At 53.4% G+C, this 14,764-nt stretch overlaps 1 protein-coding gene across 2 annotated transcripts; it reads right to left on the reverse strand.

Annotated features, from left to right (window-relative positions):
- Positions 1-962: 962 nt before the first annotated feature.
- On the reverse strand, positions 963-7,960 carry KIAA2013 (KIAA2013 ortholog). 2 transcript variants are annotated; one of them, XM_042996622.1, is made up of 4 exons: positions 6,894-7,960; positions 3,750-4,048; positions 3,195-3,674; positions 963-1,662 (listed from the first exon to the last, which is right to left on the reverse strand). In XM_042996622.1, the coding sequence occupies exons 1-4, from the start codon at positions 7,924-7,926 to the stop codon at positions 1,645-1,647; spliced, it is 1,830 nt and encodes a 609-aa protein (XP_042852556.1). In that variant the 5' UTR covers positions 7,927-7,960; the 3' UTR covers positions 963-1,644. The 2 variants fall into 2 exon arrangements, with proteins under 2 accessions (XP_042852556.1, XP_007083926.2); XM_007083864.2 differs by having other exon boundaries at positions 3,195-4,048; positions 6,894-7,958.
- Positions 7,961-14,764: the final 6,804 nt, after the last annotated feature.

Raw genomic sequence — 14,764 nt, forward strand, 5'->3', positions numbered from 1 at the left:
TAATGTTTATTTACTTTTGAGAGAGAGAGAGTGCCAACAGGGGAGGGGCAGAGAGAGAGGGAGACACAGAATCTAAAGCACGCTCCAGGCTCCGAGCTGTCAGCACAGAGCCCGCCGCGGGGCTCAAACACCAACCTTGAGATCACGACCTGAGCCAAAGTCGGACGCTTAACGGACTGAGCCACCCAGGCTCCCCAAGCAGCTTCTACTCTAACGAAACAACTGGAGGGCCCGTCACACCGTAAACCACATCCAGCTGCACTCCGTGAGATTCCTGCTTCCCTAAACGGGTAGGCCAGCCAATGACCCACGGCTGGACGAGGAAGGCACTTCGTCCAGAGCACAAGGGGAAGGTGGGTGGAGCCAGGACAACTCATGGTAGGGGTGGAGATACAGGTTTCCTTTCCCTCCCAGCATGCCATTGTGAGCATCATTCTGCTGGTGGCGAGCAGACCAAGCTTCGCAGGGAATCATGCTGCAGCACCCACAACGCTGTGCCCACGGCCTCCCAAGGCGGGCTGCCAGGCCTAGCTCAAGTCCCTTTCTGGTCCTGGGCCCAGCCCCATTCTCCTCCCCACCAGGCAGGGTCATCAGATCCTGCAACCACCACCACCAACGGGCAGAAGGCCATCGGGGTGTTTTCCTGCTGCCCAGCCCTGTGGCTGGCAACACCCAGGACAGACAAATCTAGGCTGTTTAGGGCAGGTGGGGGAGAGGCACTGCAGCAGGGAAGGGGCCGGGCTGACGCTCCTCAACCCGCCCGCTCTGCCGGGTGACCTGGCGAACCAACCCTCCCCCCAAGTGGATCAGCGTCTTCTCAAGAGGAGTAGTAGATGTGGGGGGGAATCAGCCATCCCCAAAGGGCTGGGCAGCCCATCTGCTTCAGACACTACCTGAAAGTCAACTGATGGAGGAAGATACGCTGTCTCCAGAGGTTTCAAACCACACACAAACCGATCATGGAAGTTTGAAAGAGATTTATTTAAAAACAGAACAAAAAAAAAAAGCTTTGGTATTTCAAAACCCAACAATCATCAACCCCTAGAAAGTTAAATACCTCCCCCTAAAGCCCAGAAGTACAAAAGCACAGATCTCCACAGGCTCATGGTAAGAAAGAGACGATGTGCAAACCGGGGAGGACCCGAGACCCACGCTTTCCACGCAGGCGCAGGTGCAGGCGGCAGGGCCTCCGGATGCCCCCCCGGGGGCGGCGTAGGTCGGAAATCCCCGCCCGAGATTCACTGTCTGAAGGGGGTGCAAAAAGCATCCGGCAAAATCTCAACAACAATAAATTAAAAATTCAGTCAAGAAAGAACACATTAAATTAGGAATAGAACACAACTTTTCCTAGACAGGTCTTTTCAAAAGAGGCTCTGTTTCCTGGGACAGAAGAAGGGGGAAAGCAGAAGGAGTGAGTTCAATTTCAAGTATTTTCCATACAGGTTCATTTTATTGAGTCGAAAGCTTACAAAAAGTCCACCGGCCCTCCCCTCCCGCTCCCCGATGCAGACTCCTGAACATCCACACGCACTCTGCGTCACTGGCGTCCCCAACAAGGCACAAAAGGGTGGGTGCGTTCGAAGGATCCCCTGTTCGTGCAGCAGGACTTTCGGTGCTGGGTGTCTTGTGCAGATGGGACTTCACTCAGACACTGGGATCTTCCTGTTCAATTAACAAAACAAGTTGTTATTGTTCACCACCAACCCCGTGGAAGCTACAGAAATCTCACGCGGGGCAGGTGACGGGGACGCCCCTGGTGGCATCCCGCCCGGGCGATGATCCGGCTCTGCAGACACTGTGGCCCAGGGATGCGCTAGAGCCACCGTGGGGTTGGTGGCCCGGACACCTCCTCGGGCTGACGCAGTGTTCGCTGGGCTCTGCTCTGGCGGGACCCCGGCTCGAGCGCGAGTCAACTGAGGGCCACGGGGTAGCACCCCAAAATTAGGGGTCTGGCCTGTCCCCTGGATCGGGTGGGGAACCGGGGGCAGACGGGTATACGGCAGATTAAGAGCAGAGGAGCCGACCAGGCAGCAGGGAGGAGCAGCCTGCCGGCTTAACAGAGGCCGTCAGACCCACGCAATGCAAACGGAGCACCTGTTTTGTTACAGCTCGGCCACGTTTCTCTTTCATCTGACCTTCCATTTGTTCTCCAAGCTCCAGGCTCAGACCTGCTGCCCACCCTGCTCCCATCCCACTCCGTCAGGGCTGAGAGCTGCTTCTTCTCAAGTCCTGGCCTTGGGCCAGAAACTAGAAACCAGAGGGCACAAAGCCCTCTGTGGAGGTGAGGAGGCATTTCTCCGGAGCTGGCCCAGGCTCCTCAACTGCTCGGGAGCACAGACCCAGAGCTCTTGAATCTATCTCTGCACATGCTAGTGCGACAAGAGGAGAGGAGAGAAAGGGAAGCGAGCCCCGCTCCCTCTGGAGAACTGTCTCCTGTGACTGCCAGCGATGGGCTTCCTTCTGTTCCCTCTCCCGGGGAATCCTGGCAGCAACGGAGCATGCAGCACTGGGTGGGGGGGGGGGCGGAAGGGGCGGCCTCCCCTGGGACTGAGCCTGATCCCCAAGACCATTCCTGATGAGAGTCTCACAGCGACCACGCTCAAAGTCACGGCTTCCTGGGGGCCAAGGTGTTTGAGGAAATGAGAGGAATGACCTTGCCTTGTGCTAACGAGATTAGCTGGCCCACAGCGAGAGGCACGAGCAGGCCCTCAGGAGGGAGCGCAGGGGGCTCACCTGAGGCTTAGATAGCAGTTTCCGGTCTATCTAGGGGCTTGTTGCAATTATTATTTTAAGTCTAGTTATTTATCTTGAGGGAGGGGGGCGCATGCAAGCTGGGGAAGGGCAGAGAGAAGGAGACAGAGAGAATCCCAAGCAGGCTCCACGCTGTCATTGCAGAGCCCGACGCGGGGCTCGATCTCGTGAACCGTGAGATCATGGCCGGAGCCAGAATCAAGAGTCGGACACTTAACCGACTGAGCCACCCGGGCGCCCCACTGCTGTCCCTCCCTACGGTCTCCTCTCAGAAGTCGCTTTCTGACAGCCTCTGCAAACACGCTCACTCCTGTCTGTGTTGCGGGCTGAGGGTACTGGCTTAGGAGGACACCCCATTGCCGCCCAGGCCTCTCCCGTCCCGGTCTGAGGCTAGAACACGAGGCCGGGGCCTCAGGCCCTGGAGACCCAGGGGGGCTTTATACCTTACTCCTGAAGAGGGGCTTGGCCCCAGGCCCACAGTACTCGTTGTAGATGAGCTTGAAGAGGAAGAGGTGGAAGAGGGTGATGAGGGAGGCCACGCTGAACCAGAAGAGGAAGGGCAGCCCGGGGTCCTGCTGGGCCATGTGCTCGTCGTGGGCCAAGATGGCCTTGAGGTGCAGCGTGTGGCGCAGGTCCTGCAGGTGCGTGAGGTCGGTGGAGATATAGAGCAGCGGCGTGATGGGCTGCGTCACCATGACCGGGAAGGTGTGGCCCTGGGGCGCCGAGGTCAGCTCCACGGGCTCCTCCAGGCAGCCGGCCTCACAGGCGTAGATCCTGACGGGCTGGCCGCGGGCCTCCACGGACACGTGCAGGTACGGCTTGCCCTCGGGGTCCGCGAGCACGGCTAGGTCGATGTGGTCGTTCTTGTAGCGGATGCCGCGCAGGGCGTAGCTGTTGTGCAGCACGTCGGGGTCGGCCTGGAACTGGAGGTGGTTCTCGGTGAACTGCAGCCCCCCGAAGCTCAGCACCATGCCCTGCAGGATGCCTGGGGCGCCCACCTTCACCAGCCCCTTGCAGCCGCGCTTCTGCAGGGTCAGCTTCCACAGGTCAGAGAGCTGCAGGATCTGCTGGACGGACGACAGCCGGCCCGGCCACAGGTTCTCGGCGTGCATGGTGGCGTGGCCGCTGAAGCAGTGATCTTCGTAGTTGAGCGTCGACTCCATCTGGTCGCGCTCCCTGTGGCTCAGGCTGGGGTTGAGCAGCGGGGCTGGCGAGCAGGAGAGCATGTAGTACAGCGTCAGGTTCACGGTCAGGCCAGACGGGGTGTGGGCGTCCGTGATCTTCTTCATCTCCACACCTGAAACGCCACAAAGGTTGCACGTTAAGCGGGGACGGCCCGGCCGGGAAGATGAGGTTCTGAAGGGAAGAGCGGGAGCGACGCAAATGGCAGCTCCGGCCTCCCCTGAGCTCTGGCTCCCTCACATGACCAACTTGACCCGGTGGGCCTGAAGCCTAAAATCCTGTTCAAAGCGGGGCCTCCCGGGGCGCCTGGGTGGCTTGGTGAGTTGGACGTCCAACTTCGGCTCGGGTCCTGATCTCAGGGTTCGTGAGTTCAGGCCCCGCATCAGGCACCACTGTCAGTGCATAGCCTGCTTTGGATCCGTAGTCCTAACCCCCCACTCCCACCCCTCCCCACTCGCACTCTCCCTCAAAAATAAGTAAACATTAAATCCTATAGATAATAACATAAATAACATAATAAACATAAATCCTGCCAGCGCCCAGAAGAACACAGACGTGGCCGGGACATGGTGCCGGTTGAAGAGTCCAGCACGCCCCCCGCCCCCCTGCCCTCTGCCTCCGGAACACCGCCATCAGCGCTCTGGCCCATCCTGGGTTGCTCCTTGCCATCATCCTGTGCTCCAGTCCTGGAGCTTTAAATAACATCTGAACACCGGATCTCCCAAATCCGTATGAATTCTAGACTCAGAACAGCTAACTGCCCATTTGGGGTCTCCACCCAGACGCCTGACAGGCATTTGGGACCTGACGTGCTCTAAGTTCTTCCAGCCCCAAAGCAATCCTTCCACAAATTATCTCCAGACACTTGCTCGAGGGCTCCCCACAAATTCAGGAGTCACCCTCCAGTTCTCACGCCCCACGCCCAGTCCGTGCAAAGTCCCGGTGGCGCCACTTCTGAAAGTATCAGAAGCCATCCACTTCTGTCTCCACGGCCACAGCTCAGGTGCCAGCCACCCTCCTCTTTCACCTCAGCTCCTGCAAAATCCTCTCATCTGGTCTTCATGTCCCACTTTTGTCCCTTATAGTCTAGATTCTGGATAGAACAGCCAGGGGATCCTGAAAAATGTACATCCGACAGTTGTCTCTGCTCTCCCTTCCACCCCGCTTAGGATCAAATTCACAGTCGTCACCACGGTCTACAAGACCCTTCGGGATCTGGCTACCCCGACCCCTTCCTGGCTTGCTACCCACAAGCCACCCTGGCCTCTCAACCAAACCTGCTCTTGTCTTAGGGCCTCTGACTTGCCAGCTCCCTCTAGATCATCACATGGTCAGTTTCTTGCTATTCAGGTCTTAGCTTAAGTGCTTCCTCCTTGGAAAGGCCTCCCCAACAACTGGAGCTAAACAGAGGCCCCCACCCCACTCCGAACCCCACCCAGTCATCCTCAATCACATACTTTTAATTTTTCTCTACGGAACTTAAAAAAAATTTTTTTAAGTTTATTTTGAGAGAAGAGATTGCACAAGCGCTATTGGAGACAGAGAGAGAGAGAGAGAGAGAGAGAGAGAGAGAGAGAGAGAGAATCCCAAGGAGGCTCCTCACTGTCAGCACAGAGCCTGACACAAGAAATCAAGGGCTGGCTGGTTTAACTGACTGAGCCACCCAGGCGCCCCGCTCTATGGAACTTCGTATTCTAAAGAGCAATCTGGCTTATTTATTCAGACTTTCACTTTTCTACTATTGTCTTCCTCCCATCCAGAATTTAAGCAAGCACCATGAAACAGGCGCTTTGTTCTGGTCACTTCTCTATCCGTCGTATGGAGCACAGTCCCTGGCAGGATTCGATCAATACTTGCTGAACGAGTGAAACACACTTGGAGCAACTAAATACAAGGATTTAGACAACGAGCACCCTGGAAACCAAAATCTCTCTCTCACCTAGAATAGGATTTCCTTTACTTCAACAGTCTTTAGGGGAAGGAAGTTTTTATTTGGTGGGTGCATTCCACCTGCTGGAGAGGTTCCATCCCCTTCCAGTCAATGGAGCACATGACCCCTGATCTCAGTGTTGTTGAGTTCAAGCCCCACGAACCGCAGAGGTCACTTTAAAAAAAAAGGCGGGGGGGAGGGGGGCCTGGGTGGCTCAGGCGGTTAAACATCCCACTCGATTTCAGCTCATCATGACCTCATGGTTCATGAGTTTGAGGCCCACTGTGGGACTCCATGCTGACTGTGCAGAGCCTGCTTGGGATTCTCTCTCTGCCCCTCCCCTGCTCATATGCTCTCTCGATCTCTCTCTCAAAATACACTTTAAAAGGGCGGGGTGGGGGAGGGATGCCTGGGTGGTTGAGTCGGTTAAGCATCTGGCTTTGCATCAGGTCGTGATCTCACAGTCCGTGAGTTCGAGCCCTGCATTGGGCTCTCTGCTATCAGTGCAGAGACCCTCTGCAGACCCTCTCCCGCTTGCATTCTGCCTCTCTCAAAAATAAACAAACATGTAAAAAAAAAAAAAAAAGCGCATGCCTGTCACCAGCCAGACTGTGAGGGACTGAGGAAAGAAAGAATCTGGGGACCCGCCAGGCCCTTCTGCCTGATTTATCCTTTACAAGCTGACCCCCCAAACCACTCTCCAAATCAGGCCTCATTTATGAGGACAAAGAACAGTAAGGCCTGTCTTTTACGCTCATTCCTTCCTCGGACTCACAGAAGCCCTCTGAGGTGCTCTTGTTATTACTGAACACAAGCCCACGGAGATCAGTAAACTGGTCCCACGTCGCTCGCACAAATACCAAGCGGTGGAGCAGGGTCAGCCCAGGTCGATGGCCAAGCTCCCTTTCACCACCCCCACTGCTCCCCTTCAGGGTCAACTCTGCAGACTTTAGTGGGGCATCTCCAGGGTGGGCCGCGGAGGCCCGGGTGTAAGGTGTGCACTGTGGCCCAAGAACTGGCCAGGCCTCACCTGGGCTGAAGAGCTGAGCCCAGAGGCGCTGGTGGTCCTGAAGCAGCTCAGCCGCTGGCATCTCCAAGAGCTCCAGCATTTCCTTCCGTGCCAAATCCTGGACCACCTTGAGCTCCTTGGCTGCTTTGTTTTTGAGCACCTGGGGGTTAATAGGGCCTGAAACATGCACCACCCACAACACTGTCTCGTCCAGTTGTGTCTTGGGAGCCACCTGGAGCCGGTTCACTAGCTTCTTGGCCGCCACCACCACCAGGTGCACCAGCCCCGTGGGAAAAGGCGGGGACCGGCCCGAGTAGAGGAGGAACTGATGATCTCCCACCTTCTCCAGGGTACTGGTGAAGGCTCTGGGGACCGGGCCGGCAGTGGGCCCCACAGTCTGCAGCGCGGCCACCCTCTCCGTGGGATTGTTGAGCTGGATACGCTGCAGATAGACGTGGGGTCGGCCCCGGTGCGCCAGAAAGTCCTCTTGCAGCAGCACGCAGTCGCGGCCGGATCCCGTGACGAGGCCGGAGGCCGAGGCGGGTCCGGGGACGGCGGCCGCAGGGCCGGGGCCTGAGGTCCCAAGCTGCAGGCAACGCACTCGGCGCAGCAGCCCTTCACGCAGCAACAGTACTGACTCTCCGGCTTCGGAGAGCGCACTCAGCGGTCGCAGCTGCACGAAGGGCACGAAGTCCGGCGCCACGGCGGGCTCTCGCTCTCCAGGAGTCACCCACAGCCGGTTGGCGGCCACGTCCAGTGCCAGGAAGCCGTTGGCCACCAGGGCCGGCACTCCAGGGCCCAGTGGGACAGCCTCGCCGCGCTCCCGCAGGCCGCGCCAGGCGCGGGTGGCCGCCTCCAGGCAGGCGGAGGACTCGGCGGCGCCCGGCTCGCCGCGGGACCAGGGCAGCAGGTGCAGGCCGCCCGCGGCCCGCCGCGCCCCGGAGCCGGCGAACCACAGAAGCAGCAGCAGGAGGCCGAGCAGGCAGAGTAGGCGGCGGGCCCAGCTGCTCGACAGCAGTCCCGGCAGCCCCTTAAGCCGCTGCTGCAGCCACATCGGGCCGCCAGGCGCGGCGCGGGGGCGGCCGCCGGGCCCGCCGCCCAGCCCACCGGCCCGGCCGCCCGCGCCTCACTCCCCGGCCCGGACCGCGGCGCCCACCCCGGCCCCTGCCGCAGCCGCCGCAGCAGCAGCCACCGCTGCTTCCTCCTCCCTCTCGGTTGCCACCGGCCGTCAAACAACCCCGGCCGTCAAGCGCCGCCGAGTCTTTTGCGACACAAGGGGAGGGAAAGGGCGGAGGGAAGAGACAGGGGCGGGTCGGAGAGAAGGGGGCGGAGCCTCGGCGAGGAACTGACGGGAGTCGCCGGGGCTGGACCACCCGTTCCCCCGCTGATAGAGCGAAGTCAAAGAGACGGCTGGGGTCTGGAGGGGGGGGGGGGGGGGGGGTGGAGGCGTGAGAGCGTCCAACTTACTTGTAAGAAAAACACTGAGCCAGCCAAGCTGAACACGTGTTGGGCCCCATTTGCTACTGATGGTTTCAACAGCCCTACGATTTAAAAAAAAAAAAAAAAAAAATTAACTTTTGTTTAACTTTTGTGTAAAAATGACGATTTTCCCTGCAAAAAACCCCTTAGTACAGGGAAGAAAGAGAGAGAAGAAAGAAAGAAAGAAAGAAAGAAAGAAAGAAAGAAAGAAAGAAAAGAAAGAAAAGAAAGAAAAGAAAGAAGAAAGAAAGAAGCCACCGTAAACTAGACTTTATACAAAATATTTTGTTGCCAACTCTTCCAGATCAGCATATGGAGACACGTATCCCGCCCAGGACTGTCTCATTTCTCTGCCACACCACGTCAGCTTGATGTCACCCTGAGTTTTAACTTATTAAATAACATAAGACACTAAAGTCTCATTATTTGAAAATGACTTTAAATTGTGAATCATCCATGCAGAAGAGAAATTTTGCTTTGTTTCTAAGGGAAAAAATTCAATATGAGCACAGGGGAGGACAATGGAGCAATTGTTTCCACTTTGGTTTCAGGACATTCCAAAGTCAGACAGTGCTTCTCAGTTGCTGAAAATTTTAAACGGTCATTTGAGGTGGCTTCTTGTGGGCTGTGAGCAGGCATGTTTGCAGAGTTGGGAATGCCAGCACCCCGTGAGAAGGTGCCTGTCCAGGTGATCCTGCAAGTATGCTTACCTTTTTTTTTTTCCCCAAGGCTATTATCAAAGCATAAACACAACTGTTTTTTAATAGTTTATTTATTTATAATGTGTATTTTTTTAATTTAATTTTTTATTTTTAAAAATTTACATCCAAATTAGCATATAGTGCAACAATGATTTCAGGAGTAGATTCCCTAGTGCCCCTTACCCATGTAGCTCATCCCCCCTCCCACAACCCTTCCAGCAACCCTCAGTTTGTTCTCCATATTTATGAGGTCTCTTCTGTTTTGTCCCCCTCCGTGTTTTTATATTCTTTTTGTTTCCCTTCCCTTATGTTCATCTGTTTTGTCTCTTAAAGTCCTCATATGAGTGAAGTCATATGATTTTTGTCTTTCTCTGACTAAGTTCACTTAGCATAATAGCCTCCATTTCCATCCACGTAGTTGCAAATGGCAAGATTTCATTCTTTTTGATTGCCGAGTAATACTCTACTGTGTATATATATATATATATATATATATATATATATATATATATATGACATTTTCTTTATCCATTCATCCATTGGTGGACATTTGGGCTCTTTCCATACTTTGGCTATTGTTGATAGTGCTGCTATAAACATGGGGGGGTGCATGTGTCCCTTCGAAACAGCACGCCTGTATCCCGTGGATAAATGCCTAGTAGTGCAATTGCTGGGTCGTAGGGTAGTTCTCTTTTTAGTTTTTTGAAGAACCTTCACACTGTTTTCCAGAGTGGCTGCATCAGCTTGCATTCCCAATTGTGTATTTATTTTTGAGACAGAGACAGAGCATGAGCAGGGCAGGGGCAAAGAGAGAGACACACACAGAATCCAAAGCACAGAGCCCAATCTCAGCACAGATCACAATCTCAGCACAGAGCCCAATGCTGGGCTCGAACCCATGAAGTATGAGATCATGACCTGAATCAAAGTTGGATGCTTAATCAACTGAGCCACCCAGGCACCCCTATTTATTTATTTATTTTTTAGGAATTTCTACACCCAACATGGGACTTGAACTCAGGACCCCAAGATCAAGAGTCACATCCTCCTCTTTTTTTCTTTTTAATGTTTGTTTGTTTGTTTGTTTGTTTATTTATTTATTTATGTTTGAGAGAGAGACAGAGTGTGAGCAGGGGAGGGGCAGAGAGAGAGGGAGACACAGAATCCAAAGCAGGCTCTAGGCTCTGAGCTGTCAGCACAGAGCCCGATGCAAGGCTCACACTCACAAGCTGTGAGATCATGACCTGAGCCGAAGTCAGACGCTTAACTGACTGAGCCACCCAGGCACCCCTCCTCTTTTTTTTCTTTTTAAGTTTACTTATTTATTTATTTATTTATTATTTATTTATGTTGGGGAGAGCACAAGTGGTGGAGGGGCAGAGAGAGGCGGACAGAGGGTGCTGCCCCATATGGAGCTTTAACTCACAAACCATGAGATCAGGACCTGAGCCAAAGTCCTCAACTGACTGAGCCACCCAGGCTCTCCAAGAATCACATGCCCTTCTGACCGAGCCAGACAGGCAGCCCCATAAACACAATTCTTAATTCCCACCTGGAGTTCACAAACCCCACAGTATATGTTCATGAATGTACAGGAATCCATGACCTACAGTTAGAAAGACAGGATCCGTTCAACCCCCTCGAGAAGGCAGAAGTCCCTGGGCGGCACAGTGTGGTGAGAACAAAGGACTGGACCAGGCTTGATTCTACCTGTGAAATGGGGATGACTAGAGAATCTGCCTCGTATGTTTTTTTTCCCCTAAAGAGTTTTTATTTTTAAGCAATCTCTACACCCAACATGGAGCTCGAACTCACAATCCATAGATCAAGAGTGGCACACCTTACCGACTGAGACAGCCAGGCACCCCTGTGTCTTACATTTTTGAGGCATAATTGAGTCAATGCAGGCAAGGTATGCAAGGCGCATGACACATCGTGAGTGTTCAGTAAATGTAAAGCCACATAATTATTTTGGCTATTACAAACAACTATGTAATAGACATCCATCTTGGCCTACTTACATGAATGTTTCAGGGGGAGCGATTCCTGGAAGCAGATTCCTGGGTCAAAGGGGAGCCTCATTATTTGTGCTCGTAACTCCCTTGCCACTCTCAACACTCCCCCCACCCCCAATCACCCACCCTCCCCACTTCCCACCCCTACAGGGGAATCACAGCCCTGGGTAAGCAACAGAGCTACAACAAAGCCGGGAGTCAAGAGAGAGGACCCTGACATCAGGCTCTCTGGGCTTCACATCTCTTGGCCTTACCCCTTGCTAGCAAGTCACCTAACTTCCCTGGGCTTCTCCCTCCATAAAATGGGGATTATAAAATAGAGTAGGAGGGGCGCCTGGGTGGCTTGGTCGGTTGAGTGTCTGACTTCGGCTCAGGTCATGATCTCACAGTCCATGAGTCCGAGCCCCGCGTTGGGCTCTGTGCTGACAGCTCAGAGCCTGGAGCCTGTTTCAGATTCTGTGTCTCCCTCTCTCTCTGCCCCTCCCCTGTTCATGCTCTGTCTCTCTCTGTCTCAAAAATAAATAAACGTTAAAAAATAGAGTAGGACTGGGGGTCCTGGGTGGCTCGGTCGGTAAAGCATTCGACTCTTGATTTTGGCTCAGGTCATGATCTCAAAGTTCCTGAGATTGAGCCCTGCATTGGGCTCTATACTGACAGCACAGAGCCTGCTTGGGATTCTCTCTCTCCCTCTCTCTGCCCGTCTCCCTCCTGTTGTCTCTCTCTCAAAATAAAGAAATAAACATTAAAAAAAAAAATAAAACACAGTAGGGCTGCTCTGAGACTTAAGAGACACAAGCATGTGAAACATTTCACATACTTCCTGGCTTAAAATAACCATTCAGTATTTATTTTTGCCAGGAAACAAGAAACACACATACATGATCCAAAATTCTAAATGTGCTATAAGGTGATGGGTGAAGTCTTCCTCTCTCGGGGCCCCAATTCATCCGTTCCTTTCCCTAGACTCAATTACTGCTGTTTTCCATTCGCAGAAATTGGAGCATGTAATATACACTTGTATCTCTCTATTTTCACTTAAGGGAACAGCTTGGAAATCCTATTGATAATTATAATAATAATTATTATTGTTTAAGTAGGCTTTACACCCAGCACAGAGCCCACCTCGGGGCTTGAACTCACAACCCTAAGATAAGACCTGAGCTGAGATCAAGAGTCAGATGCTTAGCCAACTGAGGCACCCAGGTACCCCACCATCATTATTGTTATGAAGGGGGCTAAGTGCCAGTGGGACTAGATGATGAGTATAAAGGCAGAGGGGGGCTGAGGGCCGGCTGGCAGCCATCCAACTTCAGCTCAGGTCATGATCTCACGGTTTGTGAGTTCAAGCCCCACATCAGGCTTGGCGCTTGACAGCGTGGAACCTGCTTGGGATTCTCTGTCTGCCCCTCCCCCCCCAGCCCCTCCCCTGCTCACGCGTGCGCGTTCTCTCTCTCAAAATAAGAAAATAAACTTAAAAGAAGAAGAAGAAGACGACGACGACGACGATGACAATGGAGATGAGAAGAGCAGCCCCTACCCCTTGGCACCAGACAACCGCCCTCCAGGCCAGGTGTCCTTTCTGCACCTTCCCAGGAAAGCCGAATCCTGCGCCTTTAACTGTGCACAACACGTGCAGCACGTACCAGCAGTAACATCTGGGCAGCAGCCACCACTGGTTAAGGAGACAGGCTCTACTTTTGGATGAAGTTTGGACCAGGTTCAAGTTCTAGCAATTTGGCAAAGGGAGCAGGAAATAGATACGGAAGGAATGGAAGGCAGGCTGCACCGGGGTGAATCCTTTCTCCAGAGGAGGCCAGCAGCCTCCCAGATTGATTCCCTCTCCTGATTTACAATGACTCTGGGCCCGTGGACCAGGGGAACCCCGCTGCCCAAGGACTTTTTCTGTCCAAAGTACGTGACCGTTGTGACCATTGAGGTTCTCCTTGGGTCCCGGCAAATGGAGAGTTAGAACCAGGTTCTAAAGCCACCTCCCTTACTGTGGTCCCACACCAGCTGGGTGATGTCGAGCAGGGTCCTTTCACTTCTCTGGGCCTCAGTTTCCTTATTTCACAAATACGGTACTGCCTAACTCACAAGGCTGTTGTGAACACAGAATGAGAAAGAACTTTGAAAATTGAACCAGGCAACATACATTCATTCTCCATCCCTCTGCCCATCCCTCCATTTCCTTCTTGAAAGATCTGGAATTTCAGTCTGTATTCTCCTGAATTCAAAAACATCCGGTGGATTCTGGCACCAAATCCTGTCTCCAGCTGCAGAAACTCCCCGCCTGCCAGGGGTCCCAGCTGGGAGATAGAAAATCTGGATCGCACCCACACCTCTTCCCTTTACTTGCCTTGTGACCTTGAGCTGGCTACTGGGTCCCTCCGTGCTCCCTTCTACCATCTGTACAGTGAGTAAATCTCTGTACGATGAGATGAGCTCCAAGGTGCCCAGGGATTGTACCCATTTTCTAACAATAACATGTGTTGGTTTTGTTTGGATTGTACAAATAGGATATATTAATTGCATGAAAAATTATAAAAGCAATGAAAAATATAAATAAGAAAATAAAAGTAGGGATGCCTGGGTGGCTCAGTTGGTTAAGCATCCGCGTCCGACTTGTGATCTCAGCTTAGGTCTTGATCTCAGGGTTGTGAGTTCAAGCCCTGTGTTAGGCTCCGTGCTGGGCGTGGAACCTGCTTATAAATAAATAAATAAATAAATAAATAAATAAATAAATAAATAAACAAACCAGGAAATAATATATGTAATATATAATATATAACTATACATATATACAATCCCACACCTGGATACATTTGCCTGTCATTTGCTTCTGGCATTGTCTCTATTGTATTCACGAGAGTGTATTTTTACTGAGTGGGGTCATATTGTATGCCCGCTGACATTGATAGAGTATTTCCCTTGCTGGAGCAGTCTTAGGGTATTGATCTCTCTTTTCCCCAGGACCTATGCATGGCCTACTCTGTTGTTCATTAACATCCAAGACATGCCTCTTCCAGCCACCCTTTGCCCCTCCAGGGTTTGGAGGGGGGGCCTGCCGCACCCAGAGTTGCACCCAACCACCCACGCCTCTGGAGCTTACTCTGCGGGAAAGAGGCTCCCCGATCTGTCTGAGGGCTTCTTCCTAGGAAGGGAGGATGCCTTTCTTTCCCCAGACTTGGATGCCCCTGGCTGACATCTGTGCCAGGAGCCCTTGGAGGTCCTAAACTAACTCCCACTAAACTAACTAAACTAACTCTCTTCCTTCCTTCCTTCCTTGCTTGCTTCCTTTTCTTTCATTCACTCACTTAACACGGCGACTTCAGAGCAAGACCTTTCTTGGCTTAGAGGTTCTGTTTGCCGCCCAGGGACTTAAAGGCGGATTAAGTGATTTCCTTTTTTGGTGAATGGTGATGCACTTTCTGCATTTCCAGCAGCCAGGGGTGGGGTCTCTCCAGGGGTGTGGAGGGCCCTGACCGCCCCGAACACCCCCGTATCCCCCGCTTCCTGCGGTAGAAAAGCCCCAGAGAAGAACGGGAGGCGGGCGAGCGGGCGGAAGGACCCGGGAGCCGCCCCAGCTCCGCGAGGCCCCAGTTCGGGCGAGTCTGCGGGAAAAGCCTTCCCCCGGGCGGGCGGCGGGGAGGGAGGAGAGGGCGGCGCGACACCGCCCCCGGGGCGGGCTCCGTGCGTG

The sequence above is a fragment of the Panthera tigris genome, chromosome C1, assembly GCF_018350195.1.
Source record: "Panthera tigris isolate Pti1 chromosome C1, P.tigris_Pti1_mat1.1, whole genome shotgun sequence".
NCBI lineage: Eukaryota > Metazoa > Chordata > Mammalia > Carnivora > Felidae > Panthera > Panthera tigris.

Bases quoted from the DNA above. Each gene is read 5' to 3' on its own strand.
- KIAA2013 (XM_007083864.2), bottom strand. From the start codon at position 7,926: ATGTGGCTGCAGCAGCGGCTTAAGGGGCTGCCGGGACTGCTGTCGAGC. The intron at 4,049-6,893 runs GTGAGGCCTGGC...GTGGCGTTTCAG, and splicing joins GGCTCAGCTCTTCAGCCCAG to GTGTGGAGATGAAGAAGATC.